General features: G+C 37.7%; 2 protein-coding genes across 2 annotated transcripts; one reads left to right on the top strand and one right to left on the bottom strand.

Moving 5' to 3' along the window:
• The first annotated feature begins 621 nt into the window (after nucleotides 1–621).
• LOC107862876 (probable serine/threonine-protein kinase At1g54610) lies at nucleotides 622–6,140 on the top strand. Its single transcript, XM_016708575.2, has 7 exons — nucleotides 622–1,218; nucleotides 1,511–1,795; nucleotides 3,145–3,462; nucleotides 3,769–3,996; nucleotides 4,884–4,984; nucleotides 5,053–5,176; nucleotides 5,574–6,140. The coding sequence occupies exons 1-7, from the start codon at nucleotides 907–909 to the stop codon at nucleotides 5,925–5,927; spliced, it is 1,722 nt and encodes a 573-aa protein (XP_016564061.2). The 5' UTR covers nucleotides 622–906; the 3' UTR covers nucleotides 5,928–6,140.
• Nucleotides 6,141–6,541: 401 nt separating this feature from the next.
• Nucleotides 6,542–14,355, bottom strand: LOC107862877 (pyruvate dehydrogenase E1 component subunit beta-1, mitochondrial). The gene is made up of 15 exons (XM_016708576.2): nucleotides 14,053–14,355; nucleotides 13,801–13,879; nucleotides 13,642–13,710; nucleotides 13,370–13,450; nucleotides 13,215–13,241; nucleotides 12,772–12,834; nucleotides 12,594–12,680; nucleotides 11,287–11,412; nucleotides 8,723–8,856; nucleotides 8,563–8,635; nucleotides 8,418–8,483; nucleotides 8,198–8,236; nucleotides 7,956–8,080; nucleotides 7,702–7,816; nucleotides 6,542–6,995 (listed from the first exon to the last, which is right to left on the bottom strand). The coding sequence occupies exons 2-15, from the start codon at nucleotides 13,849–13,851 to the stop codon at nucleotides 6,918–6,920; spliced, it is 1,134 nt and encodes a 377-aa protein (XP_016564062.2). The 5' UTR covers nucleotides 13,852–13,879; nucleotides 14,053–14,355; the 3' UTR covers nucleotides 6,542–6,917.
• Nucleotides 14,356–23,729: the final 9,374 nt, after the last annotated feature.

Below are 23,729 nucleotides of genomic sequence, written 5' to 3'. Positions count from 1 at the left end.
TGATCCTAGAGTCTAGGCATCTAGTGTAGACAATAATAAGTAGAATAACACTTAATAGTATCATTTACTTCTCATTTCATTAATAACAAAGTATCTATCATGTCATTAATTAGAGAAGCATGTTTGACAAATGATGATGGAACTTAAAAACAAAAGAAACACAAATAAATGAAAGAAAGAGTCAAAAGTTACTAAGTAAAAGGTTGCATTTTTCTTTGCATGTCTTTCACAAACCAACCCACCATTTGACTTTTCAGTTTATTAGTACCAAATGTTTAACATTTTATTTTTAATCAAACACCTTGACCTAATTTTTTGACGCAGACTAATCAGCACTGCTACACTATTAAGCATCTTAAAAAAGTATATTCAAAAAAAGATGTTAAAATTCGACCTCAACTAGCAAATAAGCGCTTCAACTTTGATCTCAAGTGACAATTAAACACTTTAACTTGTCTTTAGTATATCTTGTGGACATTTGATGTTGATACAACACAAATTTTAGAGGTGTCTAAGCGATTATTCTATAGGTTGAAGTGTTAAACTCAAGATGTTATTTATATTATTTTTATTTACTTGCCGAGACTAAATTTGAGCGTTTGTTATATATTATGCCAAAATAAAAAGGAGAAAATCCCAAAAGGCCTCAACTGAAAAACTGACCCCTTTTTCACTTCACACACAGCCCCCAGTGTCTACTAAATTTATTCTCTCAAAGCATACACAGTGGCATACCCACCCCACCCCACCCCTCCATTCCATAAACTCCATAGATTACAAAGATTTCATGATTTGCAATAAATGCTGTCAAAAAATCAGTAGCTGTTTTCATCTGCCCTGTTTTTGCCACACCCATTCCAGTTTTGCTTCACAAAGAAATGACTGGTTAAAGTTACTTCATTGATTATGGGATGTGTTCTTGGAAAGATTGGTGTTGTAAAATCAGGCCCCCGGAGGAGAAGGAGAAAGAATTCTAACAATCGGAATGCTTCTGATGGTGATGAGGTTAAGATCACTCAACCTCCACCGCCAGCAGCAGTAGAAACAGAAAGAGGAAATGATAGAGAGTCGGTGTCTGAGTATTACAGTTTCAGAACATTGGGGAATTCATTTGCAACGAATCAACAAGGGTGGCCGTCATGGCTTGTTGCTGTTGCTGGAGATGCTATAAAAGACTGGACTCCTCGAAGAGCGAATACTTTCAAGAAACTCGATAAGGTAATCATTTAAATGCTGGTTGTTTATGCTGTTAATGTGTCTAATAATAATTATGTTCCTTAATTGTATAGGAATGAGAGAATTTTTAGATACAAAGTAATAATGTCAAGGGAAGGTACAACCTTTCATGCATGAGGTATAAAATCTTAAAGCTGCTCTATTTTTAGTGCATTCTTGAAATGTTAGGAAAGGAATGTACAATTTCTAGGGAATAGGGATGGACTTGAAGGAATTGATAGAATAGGCTTTGGTAGTTGTAATTTTGTTGTTGAATTTGCCTGTTTATGTGCAGATTGGGCAAGGAACATATAGCAATGTATATAAAGCAAAGGACTTGATCACAGGGAGGATTGTTGCGTTGAAGAAAGTTAGGTTTGATACATTGGAGCCGGAGAGTGTGAAGTTCATGGCAAGAGAAATACTTGTGTTGAAAAAACTGAACCATCCCAATGTCATTAAAATTGAGGGTTTGGTAACTTCCAGAATGTCTACTAGTTTGTACCTAGCTTTCGAGTACATGGAGCATGATCTGGCTGGCCTAGCTGCTGTTCAGAAGATCAAATTCACAGAAGCACAGGTATTACTAATGTCTCTTTTCACCTCTATAGGAAGAGATTGCTTGATGTGATTTTTAACTTCATATATTCACTTTTGTGTTTGAAGTGGAGCCTGGCCCATCCGCGGATGGGGCACATAGCGAGAGCTTTAGTGCATCAGGCTACCCTTTTTATATTCACTTGTGTTATTGTATGTTGTTTTGGTGTTTTCTTGGCTTTTGTCTAATGTATTTGTTGGGCTCAGCCGGCCGAAAGATAGGCTTACATGGTGGGATAGTATGCCCTTTGGGCCAAGCCCGCATGGTTTTCTTTCAAAGACCTCACACCATTAAGAGATCCAACACCTTATATGTAGCTTCTCAATCTTTCCAGAATCTTTCCAGCTACCAATATGAGACGTTCGTACACCCAATAGTATTAGTTACACTTGATAGTTGGTTTGGTTTCCCCAAAACAATGCACTTATCTGAGTACTATTCTTCAAACTTACCTCCTTTTTTTGTTTTGTTATTTTGTTTCTGTAGTTTGGCTTTCCTTTCATTATTGAACCTGGTCTATCTGCTCTAATTATGAAGTGCCATTCGTCTTCTAGCTTTCAGTCTTGTTCTTTCTGATGTTATTACTGGTCTTTTCTTATGGCCATTGGGCCCGATCATGGTAGTTTGGGAATCCAATGCTGAACTGGTTCCAGCATTTTAGTTGTGCCGTTGAGTGAAATAATGGTACCTTCTATGTATCAAAAATTTCCATCAACTCATTCGGTAAAGGATATTACCTCACCAAAAAAAAAAAAAAATTATGATCTTCCTGTAGAAATTGCTTTCTAAATGATATTTCTGTTCAAGTAGAATTTATTCAGAAAGTATATTGAGTTTGCACAGTTTCATGTATTGAGAAGGCATATAGATATTTCTTTTACATGCTCTTCTTGTTCTCATTTAAAGACATTTAAATTGGATATATGAAATCCTGTTTAGATCACAGTCTCCGCATTTCTCAGGTTTGCTGTCTTGAAGCAGTGAATCATTGTTATATAAGCTATCTGGTTGAGGATGGATTCGTCATTTTTCCAACTAGTTTGGGATAGAGATGCAGTAGTTGTATTATCTTTTTTAACGAGGGTGCCTACACTAAATTTACTCCAGGATTGGTATGGCCAACAAAATACTATAATACTGGAGAGTAGATCAACTGAAGAAAACCATGTAACAATGTTTATCCAATTAAGAGAATAACATAATTAATAGATAAGCAATTATCTGTGATCATGAAAGAGACTGCCCTATTTATTCAACCTTATCACATATACCTGAATGAATTGGTATGTTTTAGTTACTAGCTAAGTTGTCTAGTTTATATCTTATTGCAGATAAAGTGCTACATGAAACAGTTACTCTCTGGTCTCGAGCACTGTCACAATAATGGAGTCCTCCACCGTGATATAAAAGGTTCCAATTTGCTGATTGATAACGAAGGAATTCTGAAAATAGCTGATTTTGGATTAGCTGCATTTTATGATCCCGAACACAAGCAACCTATGACTAGTCGTGTTGTGACTCTCTGGTACCGTGCACCTGAACTTCTGCTTGGAGCTACTCATTATGGTATTGGTGTTGACCTGTGGAGTGCCGGTTGCATTTTGGCTGAGTTACTTGCGGGGAAGCCAATAATGCCAGGGAGAACGGAGGTGTGTTACTCTTTGTGCTACATTTGATATAAACTGCCTTCTTTTTCTCCAGAAATCAGCTATTGAGACTCTGTCGATTACATTGTTGGTTGCCCAAATTAATAATCTAACTTTCAAGCCACATAGCTGAATCTTTTTAACTGCAATTTAACTTGCTTTGTGGAACTTAAGCCAAAAATTAGTCTTTTTCAAGAGAAGTTCCGAAGCAAAAATTGGTTTATTAGTTAATTATTTCTTTTTGTCCTTTGAGCATAGAGGTCAAATAAAGTGACTGACTTGGACACTCTTTGGCTGCTTACTGTTCAGGTCGAGCAACTCCATAAAATATTTAAGTTGTGTGGCTCTCCATCCGACGAATATTGGAAGAAATTCAAGTTACCAAATGCTACTCTTTTTAAGCCACAACAACCTTATAAACGCTGCATTGCTGATACATTCAAGGATTTTCCACCCTCTTCTCTTCCTCTGATTGAAATGCTTCTTGCTATTGATCCCGATGAAAGAGGCACGGTGACTGCAGCTTTGAACAGTGAAGTAAGTCATCTGATAATTGAGTACTTCTTTGAAATGCAATCAAAACTGTTAAACGTTAGAGGTGGCTTAGTTGGTATCTGATTCTCTTTTTTGCTGTTAACATGTCTATTGTATCTATTTTTTTAAGCGGCATTTATTTAGTTTCTGCAGAGTGGAAGTCATGTAACTCCTCCCATCTGGTTCTTTCATTGGTTGTTTTCTAGAAGATACCTTTTATCTAGATTCTAGACTCTTCTTTTGCTGGGAATCTAGATGCACATAAATGTCTTTTTATCCTACTTCTGTAACCTTATAGCTCCTCTTTGTCTCTTTCACCGTTCGCATCAAGATTCTTGTGCTTGTTACATGTGTTGTTGTCGTCGTAGTACACTGACTTCTGCATTTCTTCAAGGAAATGATTTGGGAAGTACACTGACTTCTGCATTTCTTCAAGGAAATGATTTGGGAATCTGCCGAATTGTATTTCTGAGCGCTACCCTTAGTAGAATTGGGTGTGTAAGTGCTTTATTAATGGATAACAAGGTGTCGAAAGTGTTGCTTAACTTTTAATCTTGTATACATGTCTGCCCGGTATTCAAGAATCCCTGATCATATAAGAGCTGATGACTGGAAATGTCTTACTGGATATACCTAGTTATTTGCAAACACCATACCGGTTTTTCGTTTCATGATCCAGTGTTTAATATTTTATGAGAATTAATAGTGTTTGAACAATCTGTCCTCCTTTTCTCTTTGCTTTTTTAAGGGGATCTTTTGCCACTTAACTTCAATTCTCCTCGGGAACCTCTCTCTCCGCCAACCCGATGCGACTCACATGTGCTTAGATCTTAAGTTGTCCAAGACCTTTGCTGTACTTTATTTCTGATAAGAATGCTTGTAATTTACAGTTCTTTACAACTGAACCATATCCTTGCGAGCCTTCAAGCTTGCCGAAGTATCCTCCTAGCAAGGAAATGGATGTAAAACTGAGAGATGAAGCTGCCAGGAGGTATGTCTAAATGATGCTGAAATTATTTTACCATGGCTTGCATCTACTGATACCTATTTTCTTATTAGGCAAAGTGGTTTGCACGGAAAAGCTCACGCTGGTGATGGCACCAGGAAAGTGAGACTTCGTGAGAGAGTTAGTCGTGCAATTCCAGCTCCAGAGGCAAATGCAGAGCTCCAACCGAACTTAGATGTAAGTGAGACACATTGTATTTTCTTGTCTGAAATCCTGACTCTGTTACATCATGCTTTTATATTAGACATATGGAAATGGGACTAACATAGACGTCAAGCAAAGAGTAATGTGTTATCTGATGTGATGCATTTGTTTGAAATTTTGAACTCCGATATGAAGAGTGTTTGCTTTTATGTGATGATTTTAAATCGTGAAGTTCACCATTTTTCTTCATAAATCTCTTTGTTTTACCTAGATTGTATGGAGAGACAAATAACTTGGGGATTGAGGATTGCTAGACCTAATAACAACTCATTTGCTATCATCCTGGCTCCCTTTGTCGTTACTCTTTTCTCTGTTCAATTCCTATTCTTTGCATTGCATCCTCATACTCATTCCGCTTATGTTTCTCCAGAGGTGGAGGATGATGACACAGATTAATGCCAAGAGCAAGAGTGAAAAATTTCCTCCACCACATCAAGATGGAGCAGTTGGATACCCTCTTGATGCATCGCATAACGGCCCTGCATCATTCAATGTAGCTGATGCTTCTTTAAGTTCAAGTTTCGCTCCAAAGTCACGATCTTTGAGAAGCACCACAACAACAGCTGGGACATCGAGGCAGAGGAGAAACAAGAAAGAAGAGCCTCATATGGCTCCATCTCGTAAACTTATCCATGCATTCCTTCCATCTTCTGTTAGACTATCTATAGATCTGAGACTGAGGGGTAGAGCTTCTGTTTCAGAGACATTTAGTCACCATAGATAAAAATTTCCCAAAGCAATAGACATTTTGGCTGCTGCCTTCGAGGTTCCCTCCCTTTTGCTTGATATTGTCATTGTTAAGTTTTGTAACTTTATTCAACAGTTTTGTGTATCATATGGATTTTGGGGTTATAATTTACACCTGACATCCATTGTACAGTGCAAGTCATAGTCTCATTGAAGCCTTTAGGTAATTATTTGGTTGTCATTTCTTTCATGTCTTGCTTTCATCCATGCAAGCGTTGGGTTTTCTAGTTCTTAGCTTTTCCAAGTTGTTCCATCGCCTGGTAGCTGCTCCAAATAAGCTCAACTTGTTTTTAAAAAAAAAAAAAAATCAGAAGCTACAACGCTAGTAATAGAAGCACAACACGTGATATGTTGCCTAGTGGTAAGACTGCAGTACATGATATGTTCTTTAGGCACATATCACTGGTTGGAATCTAACCGCAAACGCGATGCTGATACCAAGTTCAGTTCTCGAATGTACCCTATAAAAGAGTTGGAGAGCGTTTCAAACTAACTGTGGATCTATTAATTAGTTGACCAATTTTTCAGGCCAAGTTATACCAAGTAATGTTATTAGTGAGCCTCTCCTTGAAAATTGGATGACTGCCGACAAACAATTCAATATACCATATTACATATCAGCGTAGAATTTGTTCTCATTAACTGTCAGCAGTTTAAACTCACAAAAAAGTTGCAATGCTGTCCACTACTCTCTCTTCCATCAGTAGTAGCATGTGTTTTGTTTTGTATAAACATTTGGCAACACATCAGTGAAAAGAGAGCAAGAAAACGGCAAAATTTATTGTGTACCAAGTTTTATTTCTAAAATATAGCTTTTCCTTTTTCTTCTTTCTTTTTCATGGTCAAACTGAACTTCTCAGGATGGTAAATTCAGAAGCATCCACTCACAGGGAGATAAAGAATCAATATCCACTAACAGGAAATAAAATGCTTAAAACCGGCTTGGTAGTCTTTGCTCCTACCAAGCTTAAGCAGCTGCAGCCATTGGAACTGATTTTGCTGCTCTGTAACATGCCCTCTTTGCTGCACGAACGATATCTTCAATCTGTACAGGAAGATTCAAATATATCAGAAGGAACGATAACCAGTGATGTGAACTGTTATTAGCAATTCACCAGTAAAGGATGAGGTCAATTTTCTATGAGCTTCTTGGTTATCCATTGTTTTCTAAGTACAGCCGGCACCTTTACACCTTCAATATTCACGCATATACAGTTGTGCATTTCTTCATGACCTATGACCCTTTTTCTGAGAGTTCATATAATAGACTTAGTAAAATTGGAGCTGCAACACTCGTACTAATCTCTCAATAACCTTTCCATTTTCTTTTCCCTGTTCTTAAGATGTGGCAAACACTGCATTAGTAGGTATGGTATATGAATAGTAACTATCCAGATATTGAGTAAGCAATTCTTCTCCGGATAGAAAGAATCTAATTTCAGTACATCGTGCGGGCATACTGATCCTAAAGCATCATTCTACCAGCTGATCCTCTTTCCAGAATACATCAAACACTAATCTGTCAACACCATTCAGTTATGCATCATTCCAGAGAGCACACAGTTAAACGACTTACCGCGTCTTCTTTTCACCCTCCACCTCCCACACCCGTTTGAGCTGATAAAGCACCCTATTCCAAACATTTAATGGTCGGCCATATATACCTTTTTTAACCAGAAAAGCCATAACTAGGATCAAATGAAAGCTGCTCCTATTAACCAAGAAGGGAGAAAACCAAGTCGAGCACTAACCTGTGGAACAGCCATTCTTTCCAGATTTGCTGCATATGGCATAGGAACATCAGCCCCAGATATCCTCTCGACTGGTGCATCAAGATACTCAAAACTTTCCTCAACAACAGATGCACTGATACAAAAGGAAAATGTAGTCTAGTAAGCTTGGCTGACTAAAAACAGGTAGGAAATTAAATGCTTCTCAGCTTTCATTTTTGGGGAACGGGTGGTAGTTGCATGGAATTAAAAATAGAATTAGGAGAGTGGTGAACCAGATCTCAGCTCCAACTCCATGTTGCGGGAACCCTTCTTCAACAGTTACAAGTCTGTTGGTTTTCCTCACAGAAGCATTAATGGTGGGTCGATCAAGTGGCCGGATAGAACGCAAATTAATGACCTGTGGACCCGAATGAAAAAGAAAGACTAAGGAAGAGAAGTGAAATGAAGCTGGAACCTTTCTGCACTTTAAAATTTCAAGAAAACCGGACTTCTGAACTTTGAAGTCTCACCATACCTCAGCAGTAATTCCTTCTTTTGCAAGAATTTCAGCAGCCTTCAAAATTCAAACACGATTTTAATTCATGTGGAAATGAATGATTATAGCTAAAAATAGTGTCATGCTACTCAGCAAAGAAAGCTGATCATGAGTTGAAGAACAGAATTAATCAAAGCATTCAGGGCAAGTTACACAGCAAGAACTTAAATCTTCATCTAAGACAGGTACAAAAACAAACCTTAAGAGCATAACCGACCATCTTTGAGAAAGCAGTAATTGTGACATCCTTTCCTTCGCGTTCAATCTGCCAATGTTTGTAAAGTAAGGAACAGCAGCAAAATATTAAATATACCGAGAAACAATGACAGAAAGCAAGAGCTTGCCTTAGCTTTTCCAATGGGAAGAGAGAAACTAGAATCAAAACATTCAGCAGAAACAGGAAAAGACTCACCATATCTGCATCAGTCAAGTCACACAACGATGATACGATATTAAGAGAAAAGTGTACCGCACTTGAATAACTAAATCAGCAGCGCAACTTACAGCAGTTCATTTTCCAGAAAAACAACAGGATCTGGATCCCTGATGGCAGATTTAAGCAGGCCACGAGCATCTTCAGAAGAGTATGGAGCTAGCACCTTCAATCCAGGACATGCACCATACCACGCAGCATAGCACTGCAAAGATAGTAAAAGGAAGAAACGTTAGCTTATATGAATTTAGATGCATATGACAGACGCATGCATACAAGTTATAGACTCATTCATGGGTAAGGTTTATGCAAGGCGGGGCTCTCAAGTTGAGAAGGAAAGAAACGTCAAAGAGGATCTGTAGATTTATGCAAGTTTCAGATTTTTGTGGGCATTAAAATAGACAATCGTTTAATTTTACAAGAAATCCTATTTTGAATAGATTTTATACGTTAGCAGTTTCCTAGTTTTCCTAAATATCATGTAATAGGAGTCCCTATTTAAGGAGGCAGAAGGAATAAAAGAAAGGGAGGGATTTATATCAAATAACAAATTGCTCACAAAATAAGAATAAGGAGAAGGATCTGTTAAGCACAGACTTTTCAGTGAAACACCCGGTGACAAGATCCATATCGCGTAGTCGTAACAATACACCTAGATGGAAGGGATTGTAAAGAACCCACATGTATGACTACTTGCTTAAATAACACAATAAAATAAAATGCAGTGAATGGTCATGGGAAGAAACCTAAGTACTGGAGATGCATCTACTGACACTATCTCATTTTTCCTGTTCTTCTATTATCCTCTTTCGCTTTTGGTAACAGTAGAAAATAGTGTTTTTAAAAGCGAAAAGCAAAAAATGCAATGTCCATGGGACTTTAAGTGCAAAAAGCAAGAAACGAAGCATACATTATGATGTGCCGTGGAATCACAGCATATTTGATACCTTTTGCATGAGTTTTTACTGTTCTTTAGGAATGTTTTGTGTTGACTTTTATTTAATTGTTGTGTTCTAAGTGTTTTGGATGGAAAATGGCAAGAACACGAAAGGCTGTGCAAAATGCCCAGTTTTAGTGACTTACGGACAGTATATTTGATATACGGGCCAGGCCATACATGAAGCGTAAATGAGGTGACGAAAGATGTGCTATTTTTTAAAGATTGTTTGGCCCTACCATTAGCAGAGTCCCGGTATTCCCCACTGCAACACCTCTCAGCATCTTCCTCTTCGATGAAACCCTCCCCTCCTCCCCTCCCCACCACCAAATCTCTTCTTCTCCACACACAGCCACTCCCCCTTTTGACTTCTTCCCAAGATCTCCCCTTTCCCTCTTTTCCAATTGATGACGGCACATATATGGAGAAAAGGTTGTTAAAGGTGGTTGTATATGGTTTATAATGGTGAAGAAAAGGAGATGAGAGAAAAGGTTGTTGAGGTGGTTTTCTGGGTTATAAAATTTGGTGTTTTTAAGTGAAGGCTAAAGGTTTTCTGCGTGTTTCTTATGTTATGATTGTTGAAAATGGAGGTTGCCAGATTTTGTGGTAAAAATGGTGGAAAGAAGTTTCCAGCAACTAGTGGTTCTCGGCCAGTAGTGATGATGAAGATGGGAGTATAGTTTTTAAGTGTTTTCTTTTTCTTTTAGATAAATAGACCAGTCACAATATACTTAAATGGCATACACATGTTGGAAAAGAGTGGTCAAATACTAAATAAGTGTGTAAAAGATACTATGGGAGAAAGGTTCAGTGTGCAAGAAATTTCCCGTGGTCAAGGGATGAGTAAAGGGGATTTGTGTACAACCTCGGGGGATAAAACATGTATTTAAGCCTTTAATTATATGTATTGTTTGACCATCATTTAGCAATATGCTAGACCGTGTATTCTTTTCTTTGAGCTTTAACTCTTCTTAACTATTGCTTTCCGTCGCAAACCACACAAACTCAATAAATGTTTTGTAATTTCCTCACCTTTTCAAAGAGTCTCACCTGACCGGAGTTGCAAGTCTCATTTCTTATCAATCCATCTCTAAAGATGAACTCTCACCCTTTCTAGTTCTAGCTCATGAGTAATAGCTCTAAGAGCCAAAGGTCAGAAAAGTTAGGCCATTCTGAGAAACTAAACAAATGTAACAATGTTAAAATGACCAAATCGCTAACATCCTATTACTCTGATGTTAATCTCAAAACAACTTCAACTTGAAGTAGGATTGTGGTCAGATTAAAGTACGGGACTGTTTCACAAGTTGTTGGCATGTCGCTTCATTAATCCTTCATACAAGTAACAATTAATTTGCAGTTCACCAGGCATTTATTAAACCCACATCACTGTCTACTTACTACTGGAATGAGCACACCAAATAGCATGTTATGACTAGAAAATTTAACCGTAGGCAATGACTTTTTACACATCCAATAGAAACCAAGAAAACAATATAAAACATCAATATTACATTGTCCTATAGTTCTTCCAGTTTATCCGCCGCTCCATACATCGACACACATTAATCTTCAGTCTAAAACAAAGACCAGATATTGACCAGATACGTGATGCTTAGCTTGGTTAACCTAACTTAGAGGAACTCCAAGAGCCACTCCAGGAAACACAACAAGATGTGTTTCAGTTCACTGACATACCTGAGAATGTTGGGCACCAACTCCAGCTGCGGCTCCATTAGGACCCCTGAAGACAATGGGAACTGATATCTGACCAGCAGACATGTAATTTGATTTTGCAGCAGAATTGATGATATGGTCAATTGCCTGCATGAGTTCAAGAAAGATTATTCCTTCGGTCAGCACTCAAGAAATCCTAACAATATAACAAGTTCGTACAAACATCACATCATCATGCAGTGACTTCGCTAAAATCCCTTAACTGAGATGCTAGTCACATGCCAGAACCAGATTGCCATGATCCGATGTAGTAGAGTCTCTATTATTTATTCAAAGAGAAAGATAAGATGAAGCAAGAAAATTTGCCAGGAGACAGTAGTATAGCAGCAATCCCCATTCCGTCTAATAGAACAGTTGGAGGAAGCTGTTGGTTTCGGTTTGGAAGGAAACAAGCCCCATAAAGATAAATACCATTTTTCCAACAATTACTCGACCGTATAGCCTATGTGCCAACCCAAATATTCACGACTAAGTTACAGTTTCATGCATCTAAGAGCTAAAAATTACCACAAGGGACACCAGACTCCTTGTATCCATATAAACTTTAACATTCAAAATACATACAAGGACCTAGTATTAACCTACTAGCTTTTAGTTCAATATATACAAGAAACAGGTTATTAACTTCCTAATTGGAGATGGTTGATGCTAATTCAGAACAAAGAATTTGTGATACCACCTTATGTTATATTTAGTTCAGACCACAGTTTCTCTTACGTAAAACAATCTTAACATAATAATATTGTAGTTGTGTCGGTGTCACATTCTTGTTTGCAAGCTGTTAGTAACTTAAGTAGTGATGGTCATCCATTACCCCTCAGAAAACACAAGCAGAAGTAAAGAAAGCAGAAGAAATTGTTCAATAATGCAGCCAAACTGAGAGGCTCAGAACCAAAATAAAAAAAGCACCTTTTGTCCTGAAACTACAACCAAATACACCTCCCCGTTTGGGATTTTGTTTGCATTTCTTTGCACTAAATTTAATACTATCCACACAAAACACCAAATACAGACACAAAGAGCTATACCATATCAAATTATTAATGTGACTACAAATTGGCCATGCCATAATCCAACCTCTTGCAAGTTATGCGTGTGCTCAAATATTTCATGCAACATCTCAACAAGCTTAATATACAGACAGATATGTAAGCCTGTGTCAATGATATTGGTGGATGGTATTTGCATATGTATGTCCGAGGTAATAATAAATAAATACAATAAAAATCTTCATAAGAACATGGCATCCGAGTGAATAGAAATTCCACCTGCATTGAAAAGTTGAAAGTCATGAATTCTATAATGGGCTTCAGACCATGATACGCAGCACCAACTCCAATTCCAGCGAATCCAGCCTAGAGAACATCATAAAAAGTTAAGTAGTACCTTATCATATAAATTCACCTACAAGAGCAGCAAATTAGTAATTGAACCCCAAGGATCTACCTCAGTAATGGGTGTGTCAAGAACTCTTTCAGGACCATATTTATCCAACAGCCCTTTGGTAATCTGAAGACAAATAATGAACAAAAAAAAGGCCAAGAACAACGAAACTCAGATAAAAAAGAATAAATATGTAGTGAATACAGGATTATAGAGCAAGCTTGAAAAAATATATTCAAGGTGAAGAAAGAACAACAACAACAACATACCCAGTATAATTCCACAAAGTGGGGTCTGGGGAGGGTAGAGTGTACGCAGACCTTACCCCTACCTCAGAGGTAGAGAGTCTGTTTCCGATACACCCTCAGCTCAAGAAAAATCATCCAAAGCAGTCCAAAAAAAGAAGTAACAAAAGCACATGACATAGCGAATAATAAGATGACAATAACTACAACATAATAATATGATAGACCAAGTACAAGCAAGGTGAGAAAAGAACATCTAACCTTATAGGCTCCTTGGTATTCACCAACCTGAGTAACACAAAATTATGAAGAGAAATTAAATTACAGGTCAATTTTCAACAAGCAGAAATAGCAGATGAATGTTTTACCTTATAAAAAAATCGAAAAAGACAAAAAAAGAAAAGAATCATTTATACCTCCTCCCCCATTATAAAGACCTTTGGATCCGCAGACATTTCTTCATCCAGAGCAGAATTTAACGCATCACGGACAGTCATCTACACTAGTTTTAAACAATGACTTATTTTTATCAACATAACAAAACTTCAAGCCGCAAAACAGCCTCTTGCAAAAATAATCGGTAAGACTACACACAATAGACCCTTGTGGTCCGCACTTCCCTGGACCCCGCGTATAACTAAATATCAAATGAACACATTGAAGTGCAAATGGGAAGTTGAAAAATTACCTCTTTAGCTGCTGAAGAAAAACTTCTAGATGCAAATACCCTGCTTCCTAACAGGAACTGATTCATATTCTTCAAAAAAAAAAAATCTATTCATTGGTTGAAAATTTTAAAAAATCAAAATTACAGAATAAAAAAGATGAGAACTTGTTGAGTTGTTACCAAAGCAGAAATGCCTCTAGTAGCCATTTTTCGAACAATAATTGCAGACATATTGTCTTACTTGTACCTATTGAATGCCCTATTAACGACCGAAACAAACAAATAACTCAACGATTATTCAAATCAAATACATGTGTATATACTAAAAAGTTCATTAGATCAATAAGAGGAAAATATAATTAAACTTGGCGTAGCAATAAATATAGATTATTGAAGAAATGAAAATTTGGATCCAGTTAATCGATAATGAACCTGTAGAATTGGGAGTTTGGTGGAGGCAGACGCCAACAACAGTCCACACCAACACAAAAAAATTGGGAATGCCAAAGAGAGAGAGAGGAATGTTAAGTGCGTGCGGCTTTCTTCTGTTTCTTATGAATATTATTTTATTACCAATAAAAAGTATCTCTCATTGGCAGGCCTTGGCGTTGAAGGAAAAAAAAAACAAAGAAAAAGCATGATTTAACTCTGTTACAATTTATTACTCTCTATAGATAATTTATTTATTTTTATGTATTTTCTAAAAAATATTACATTTATTATATTCAAGATTATATAATAAAAATTACTATCTCTATTTCTTAATTTGTATGTCAAGTCAACGGATAATTATTAGTAGACGAATGGAGTACTCCATACAATAAAATTTCACTTTTAATGTATTTAAAGTATATTTATTTTTTATATGAAAAAAATTACTCCCTCCGTTTCACAATAAGTGAATTCTTGGAGCAATTTTAGTGTTTCAAAATAAGTGAATGGTTCACAATTCAAGGTAAATGTTGAAAAAAAAATTTCAAATCTATCCTCCGTTAAATATGCATTGGGAGTGATGTATCATGTGTCTTTGTTTTTTTAGGAGGATAAAAATGGTAAAATATGATAAATTTATCTCTTTATTTTTTTTTCTTAACATGTGTATCAAAATTTAACAATTAACTTATTGTTGAACGGAAGGAATACAATTTATTACTCAATCCGTCTATCGTTGAGTAGCCCCTTATAAGTATTTACCTAAATAGCCTACTTTACAGTTTATTCGTGGGCATAGACATGAAACTATTTTTCTGTTGATGGAAGGTTTATATGTATAACTAGTGGTGGAGTGAGAATATTCGCTAAGGGGCTCATAAGTGAACATACAAATCAATCGAATGGGGCTCAATATCTAATATATATACATAAAAAATAATTTTAACCATACATAATACTCAACAACATGAGCTTGTGTGGGATGATTACAGTGTCTTTTATTTTTAATTACGATCTCGAATTCAAATTGTAAAAATAAAAAATAAATAAAATGAAGTTAGAAGTGTTGATACCTAAATTCGTAGGGCTGGCTAAATGAGTAAGTAGGTGGGTTGTGTTTGTGTAGATGAGAAATATTGACATCTAAAACTAGCGCTACGTTTCTGACTCCCCTCTCCTCTTTGAAAAAAATGTACTATCACTATATATCACACCATCTTTGAATTTTCAATCTTTTTCAGTTTATTTTTCTTTTACTTCTATTCAGTCTATTTTTCTTAACCCTGCTTTTCTTTTATTTTGTTTTTTTATCCTTGTTGCTTCTCTAAAACAGTGATTAATACTCCATTCATTTTATTTTACTTTAACTTGTATATTAAATACTCACACTTATCTACTATCTATAAATTATAACAAATTAATCCGATAATAGAGATAGCAAAATAATACAATTAAACTTAATCTTTACACAAAAAAAAATCTCAAAATAAAGATTTAAATACAATACAATTAAACCTAACCTTTATCTAAAAAGTCTTCAAAGTCGATCGGCATTCATGTGCCACCTGTAAATTCATCTACGACCTATAAATTACAACAAAATAATAAAATAGTGACCACATCTATAAACTACAACAAAACAATACAATAGTGATCACAAAACTTCAGTTTTGATGAAAATAATTCTTGTCTGAGTAAACATTTTGACCCTAAAGAATGACTTGAATGAAAACAAAAAAAATATATATATACACACACGTTGAATTCTATTATATTGTCAAAAACAGTGAAGAAGTTGATGGTTAGAAAATTAAGCATCCACCAATCTAGAAATGCAACTAAATCAAGTTAGACGGGCATCAATCATATTTTTTTCAACAACTAAATCGGTTTCTTCTCTAGTTTAATATGCATTCCAATATTTATAGATGTATTTCCTTAATAGAGTCTTATTTTAGGAGTATTTTTTGTATTGATCAGTACAAAAAAAATATTAACTGATTCTCCTTCCATATATTTTAGGATTAGTACAAAGAAAAGATAGTTTTGTGTAGAGAGGGTCCTTTAATGAAGGACAAAAAGTTCAAATCACTTTTTCAAGGGTCTTCACGTTTTTAATATATTATAGATTATAGATGTAAATATATATAAAGGTTTTATTTTATCTTTTCATTTAACAATTCAAGAAAATTTATTATACTTTTTTCCATACCACCCTTAATTTTTTAGAAAAAGTAATATAAATAAACACCTTAACTTATCATATTTATATAAATCTCCAACCTTACAAAGTACTTACAAAAATCTCAACTAATTATGTATCTTCTTTCAAGTAACTAATTATGTATCTTGACAGATTCAAAATCGAAAAAAATTATCGGGAGAGAATTATATATTTATTTATTTACAAGGAAAAAATATAATTTCAATGGATGTATTATGTATCTCGACAGACCTAAAATTAAAAAAATATATCGGGGGCTAATTATGTATCTTTACAAAGAATAAATATTTTTTATTGAATGTATCGGGAGCTAATTATGTATCTCAATAAATTTAAAATTAAAATTTTTAATAATTATATAAAATGTTAGAATTTTTTGTAATTAAGTTTCAAACGATTCGTATTTTTTATGAATTTCTCGAAATTGCTATATTGGGCTTCCCCACAAGGCCACACAACTTTCTAACCAATAAGTCAAGTGTATGGATAATACAGGACTTGAAATTCAACAAGGATCAAATGAAGCCCATATATTGTACTGGCACATAAATTGCAAATCGGAAAAAGGTTGTATATATCTCCAAATTATTAAAAGTGATGGGTAAATACTCTTTGGTATACTTTTGGGTTATTTCTACTTCGGTTGTCTACTTTTTGAGGACGTATATATCCAAAGCGCTTTGGGTGTATGTCCCTTCTAAGGGGCCCTTTAGCCCCGTCTACTTTTTGAGTACGTATATATCTTTGAACAATTAAAAATAGTACGTATATACTATTTAGTTAGATGACACACACCATGTGTCTTCATCCTAAAGAAATTAACTCATTTCCACGTAGCAATTTCTCTCCTGGCTTGCCGGCAACATGTTATGTGGCCGAAATTTGGAAGCGAGTTTTGCCTAACTGCTTGGCCAAGGCCTAATTGCCTGGTCAGAACATTAATGGACAACATATTGTGTTTAAAATTTGTTAAGACAAAACACAGGCAGATAACAAATTAGATCATTACAATTTCAAATACGAAAGGCCTCTTGATTGTTGTTATTCAACTGGCACATCACAGTCCATTATTAACTATGTGAACAAATGAAGGGAAACAAGGAGGAGTCAGAGAAAAAGCAAGAATAAGAAGGAATTTTCTGGCAACGGAGATTGAAAATTGCTAAATATTTATTAAGAAGGTCAAAAATTAAATGTGTACTTTAGAGGGCACCCAGAGCCCAACACAAACTTGGGATTTTTTTTTTAAAGTATAAATACACAACAACAACAACAAACCCAGTGTATTCCCACCTAGTGGGGTCTGGGGGGTAAAATGTACGCAGTCCATACCTCTACCTCTAAAGAAGTAGAAAGGTTGTTTCCGATAGACCCCCGGCTCAAGTCACGAGATACCACACAAACTCATAGTAAAGCACAGAACTAGATTACTAACATAAATACGGCACCCATAAGTATTAGAAAACAGAAGAAAGCACACAGATTCGTAATAAAACATGGAACACGGAATCATAACAAGAATAAAACCCCCACTAAGTAATTCCCTACACTAGCAACCCAAACCGGCCCTAGTCTTCTGCCCTAATTCGCGTCCTCCAGACCTTCCTATCTAGGATCATGTCCTCGGTGAGCTGTAACTGCTCCATGTCCCGCCTAATCACCTCATCCCAGTACTTCTTCGGCCTACCCCTACCCCGCCTAAAACCATCCAACGCTAGCCTCTCACACCTACGAACCGGGGCATCCATGCCCCTCCTCTTCATGTGTCCGAACCATCTCAATCGGGCTTCCCGCATCTTGCACTCCACTGGAGTCACACCAACCTTCTCCCGGATAGTCTCATTCCGCACTCTATCCCCTCTAGTCAGCCCACACATCCAGCGCAACATCCGCATTTCTGCCACCTTTATTTTTTGGATGTGGGAGTTCTTAACTGGCCAACACTTCGCTCTATACAACATGGCCGGACGGACTACCACCCTGTAGAATTTGCCTTTCAGCTTGGGCGGCACCTTCTTATCACACAACACCCCCGACGCGAGCTTCCACTTCATCCATCCCGCCCCAATACGGTGCGAAACATCCTCGTCAATCTCACCGTTACTCTGGATCACGGACCCGAGATACTTGAAACTATCCCTCTTACATACCTCTTGTGATTTCAGCTTCACTACTACCTCATTCTCCCGCCTCACGTCATTAAACTTGCATTCCACATACTCTGTCTTGCTTCTGCTCACCCTGAACCCTTTAGACTCAAGAGTTTGCCTCCACACCTCTAATTTGTCATTCACACCCCCTCGAGTCTCATCTATCAGAACTACATCATCTGCAAAAAGCATACACTAAGGCACCTCCCCTTGAATACGCCGCGTCAACACATCCATCACCAACGCAAACTAAAAGGGACTAAGAGTAGATCCCTGATGCAATCCTGTCAAGACAGTGAAATGCTCTGAGTCTCCTCCCGCCGTCCTCACCTGGGTTTTCGCTCCATCATACATATCCTTAATTGCTCTGATATATGTCAGCGGTACTCCACTCACCTCCAAGCATCTCCAAAGCACCTCCCTGGGGACTTTGTCGTAAGCCTTCTCCAGGTCGATAAACACCATGTGCAGGTCCTTCTTCCTTTCCCTATACTGTTTCACCAACCTCCGCACCAGGTTAATTGCCTCCGTCGTCGAGCGACCAGGCATAAATCCAAACTGGTTTTCAGAAATAGACACTATCCGTCTCAGCCTCACCTCGACCACTCTCTCCCAAATTTTCATAGAGTGACTCAATAACTTAATCCCCCTATAGTTATTGCAACTCTAGATGTCACCCTTATTCTTATAGAGAGGGATCATGGTACTCCACCTCCAAGCCTCGGGCATCTTTGCCGTCTTGAAGATTTCATTAAACAATCCAGTCAACCACCTTACACCAGCCTCTCCAACGAACTTCCAAAACTCTATCGGTATCTCGTCCGGCCCCGTCGCCCTACCCCTTCGCATCCTACGAACAACCTTTCTAACCTCTTCTACCTTAAAACGTTTACAATAGCTAAAATCCCGACACTCCTCTGAGTGCTCCAGTTCCCCTAACACAATAGCTCTATCCCCTTCGTCATTCAAGAGCCTATGAAAGTACGACTGTCATCTATTCTTAATGTGGCCGTCCTCCACCAACACTCTACCGTCCTCCCCCTTAATGCACCTCACCTGATCGAGGTCACGACCCTTCCTCTCCCTAGCCTTAGCGAGTTTAAACAACTTTTTCTCCCCTCCTTTCCCCTGTAACCCTGCATACAAGCTCTCAAAAGCGGCCGTCTTAGTTGCCGTGACTGCTGACTTAGCCTCCTTCCTAGCTAGCTTGTACTCTTTCCTGTTTACCCGCTTCTCTTCTTCGTCCTTACTCTCAACCAATTTAGCATACGCCCCTTTCTTGGTCCCCACTTTCTTCTTCACCTCTTCATTCCACCACCAATACCACCGATGATGCCCGGCCCGGCCACTAGAAACACCCAACACCTCACTTGCATTCTCCCTGATGCACCTAGCTGCCCTATCCCACATACTATCCATGTCCCCCCTACACTCCCACACCCCCATTCCCGCCAACTTCTCCCCTATCTCCCACGCATTCACTGACGTCAAGCCGCCCTACTTAATTCTAGGTCTACACTTCTTACTCCTCCTCTTTCTATTCTTCTTTATACCCAAATCCATAACCAAGAGCCTATGCTGGGTCGAAAGATTCTCACTCGGGATGACCTTACAGTCCTTACACAACGCCCTATCCCCTTTCCTAAGCAACAAAAAGTCAATCTGGGTCCTGGCTATCGCGCTTCGAAAGGTGATCAGGTGATCGTCCTTCTTCGGGAAGCCCGAGTTCACCACCACCAGCCCAAAGGACCTCGCAAACTCCAATAGAGTAGCCCCCTCTTCATTTCTTTCCCCAAAACCAAAACCACCATGCACATCACCAAAGCCTCCCGGTAACGCCCCGATGTGCCCGTTGAAATCTCCTGCTACAACAATCTTCTCCGAGCTAGGCACGCCTCTCACACCTCCTCCAACGCCTCCCAAAACCACATTTTCTCCTCCCCCTCCGATCCCACTTGCGGCGCATAGGCACTACACACGTTCAGGGTAAACCCCCGAATGACCAACTTAATAGTCATCAACCTATCATTGATCCTCTTCACCTCTACTACCTGACCTCTAAGCTCTTCATCTACTAAGATGCCAACTCCATTCCTACGCCTCTCGCTCCCAGAGTACCACAGCTTGTAACCATCCACCTCCCTAGCCTTAGACCTTACCCACTTGGTCTCTTGAACACACGCAATATTGATCCTCCTCTTCCTAAGAATCTTCACAAGCTCTATGGACTTACCCTGAAGGGTTCCTATATTCCAAGACCCAACCCTTGGCCTACCATCACTATCCACACGCCCTCCACTACCCCCTCCCCCGCGGCCAAACCTTGACCTCCCTCCCACTCCCGCCCTTTCCTCATCCCCCGCCCCCACCACGGCCCCACGCCCCAACCCCCTCGGACATGACCCTATCCAACCATTACTGCCCACAGCCACAACCACACGAAAGTATAAGAAAATATAAAGATATAAACGATGGTAGTAGCAAAGCAGCAGCAAGAAATACAAGGCTCACACAAATTCAAAGGAATAATCCAGGAACAAAACTAAACTCAACTAGAGAGAAAACACCACTAGACTCAACACCCACAGCCCCAAAAACAGATTCCCAAGCCGATAACCCAGTCCAAAGTAGTGCAAGAAACGACCACAGCAACCGCAACAGACAACAGACAATATCAACAAATCCAACGCAAGTCAAGGTACAGGGGCTACTAATAGCATAATACGAAGAATGAAATAACAAAGTTTAGAAGTCACCGGGTTACACTTGTAAACCAAGCCGGAAACCAAAGCCCAGCGTTGATCGGGTTCCGGGGGATTCCGGTGCTGAGATGGAGTTGCGGCTGCTGGAGACTGAGGGAACTGGTCGTCGTTTGGGTGCTGCGGCTGCTGGCGGCCGAGCGGCAGGTGCAGGCGGAGCTGCGGCTGGAGACCGAGCTTCGGCTGTTGGAGACCGAATCGGCGATTGGAGACCGAGCGGCGGCTGGCTGGAGACCGAGGTGGGGGGGAGGGGCTGTTGTATCCCGCCGATGCCGAAGGGGGAGGGTATGGACGGAGAGGGGGGGTATGAACGGAGGGGGGGAGAGCGGATTGGAACAGGAGGTCGGTGACGGAGGGCAGCCGGGAGCGGCGACGGGGGTCAGCGCCGGGGACCGGAGGTCGGGTCGGGTCGGCGCCGAAGGTCGGCGACGGCGACGGGGCTGGGACGAGAGAGAGAGAGGGTAGGGAGAGAGAGAGAGCCGTTAGTGGAGAGAGAGAGAGGGTAGCGGAGAGAGGGGGTCGGCGCCGGGGACCGGAGGTCGGGTCGGGTCGGGTCGGCGCCGAAGGTCGGCGACGGCGACGGCGATGGGGGCCGGGGACCGGGACGAGAGGGACCGGGACGAGAGAGAGGGAGAGGGAAGGGGGAGAGAGAGAGCCGTTAGTTGAGAGAGAGAGCAAAGTATAAATACACAAATCATGATTATTTGTTTATTTTCCTCTTCGAAAGGTAATTCAATATTTTACTAGAAACAAGAGCCTGTGCAAGCACGAGTTCAATAAATGCTATTTTTTATTTCAATTTATATGATGCATATAAATTTTGGAGAGTCAATCAAATTTTCTGTCCGATCATTAAATATTTTAAGTTTTTAATGATATACAATACTTTTTATATAATTTTTAGACAATACATATTACTTTCATTGTTTGAATTTAGTATCACTGATGTAATTTAGAGAGTCAACCAAATTTTTATACAATTTTTAGATGTTTGTATGATCTTTAAATATTTTAAATTGTTAATTATTACGATTTATAGTATTTTTATATAATTTTTAGATGATATATGCTACTCCCTGTCTCAATTTATATGATATTGGTGAAAATTGAAGAGTCAATCGATTTTTTTAATTAGAGTTTTACATACTTTGAATTGTTAATTATTATGATTTATAGTATTTTCTATGATTTTCAAATAATATGTGTTACTCCTATTCTAATTTATGTGATTACAAACTTTTTTATATTCTTCAAATATCTCAAACCATTAATTATTGTAGTTTATAATAACTTTTATGTAATTTTTAAATATATAACCGATAAAAAATAAAATAAATAAATAAAAATAAAAATAATAATATATAAAAAATGGGCTTGATCGATGAGCTGACAGGACACAACATCCAGTTATTTCTCAAGCCACTTATATATAGTATAAATAACATAAATACCAACCTTTTAAAAGTAATTACACTCTCTCCCATTTTTTTAATTACTTTACTCTCTCTCCCTATTAATATACATAACATAACCGACATATACATAACATTTTGTGTAAATTTGGAATTTTTGTAATATGTTTAGGGAGTTGAAATTTTTTATAATATTGAAACATAAGTTGTGTATTTGTGTAATTTTTAGTATATATATTAGTAAGGGAAAAGGACATGGGTTGTCCATTTTAAAAAATAAATAAAATTACACAAATACACAATTTATATTTTCAATATTACAAAAAATCTCAACTCCCTAAACATATTACAAAAATCTCAACATATACACAGAATGCTATGTATATGTCGGCTATGTTATGTATGTTAATAAGATGAGAGAGTAATGTAATTAAAAAGTGGGAGAGAGTGTTATTACTTCTAAAAGGGTTGGTATTTGTGTTATTTATACAAAAAAAAAGCCCACATTTGAAAAGGTGGACATGAGCTGTCCAATCGGCTAAATTAATTCCTTTTTTAGCCATTTGGCCCAATTGGTCACATGGAGTCTTTATACTCAATTGATACACTTTTATACTATATTGATACACTTTTTAAAAAAAATAAGGGAAATTCTATGCAAGCACATGCAGTCTCTATACCCAATTGATACTCTTTTATACCATATTAATACACTTTTATACCACATTGATATACTTGTAGTGTCCATATACTCAATTAATACTCTCTTATACTAGATTGATACATTCTTAGAATATATGTAGAAACTAGATAGAGTCGTATAAAATATGTATCTAAATAATAATTGTGGTGAAAAATTGTATAGAATGTGTATAAAAATGCTATAATTATTATATAGAATATGTATATATATAGAAACTGTATCATTATTATATATAAATATATATCTTTAACAATTGTATTACATTAAAAGTATATGGTATTGTATTTTATTGTATAAATAAGTAAAACTAAACAAAACAAATAGTATGCTATTTTAATAATATTGGTGAATGCAAAATAATCTGGAAAAAAAACTTAAGAAGGAATTACGTAATTTTTATCATAACAACTAAATAAAATTCAAAGCGCG

Source organism: Capsicum annuum, chromosome 3, assembly GCF_002878395.1.
Source record: "Capsicum annuum cultivar UCD-10X-F1 chromosome 3, UCD10Xv1.1, whole genome shotgun sequence".
Taxonomy (NCBI): Eukaryota; Viridiplantae; Streptophyta; class Magnoliopsida; order Solanales; family Solanaceae; genus Capsicum; species Capsicum annuum.
Note: the sequence above shows the minus strand (reverse complement) of the source record. Positions and strands in the feature narration are given on the sequence as shown.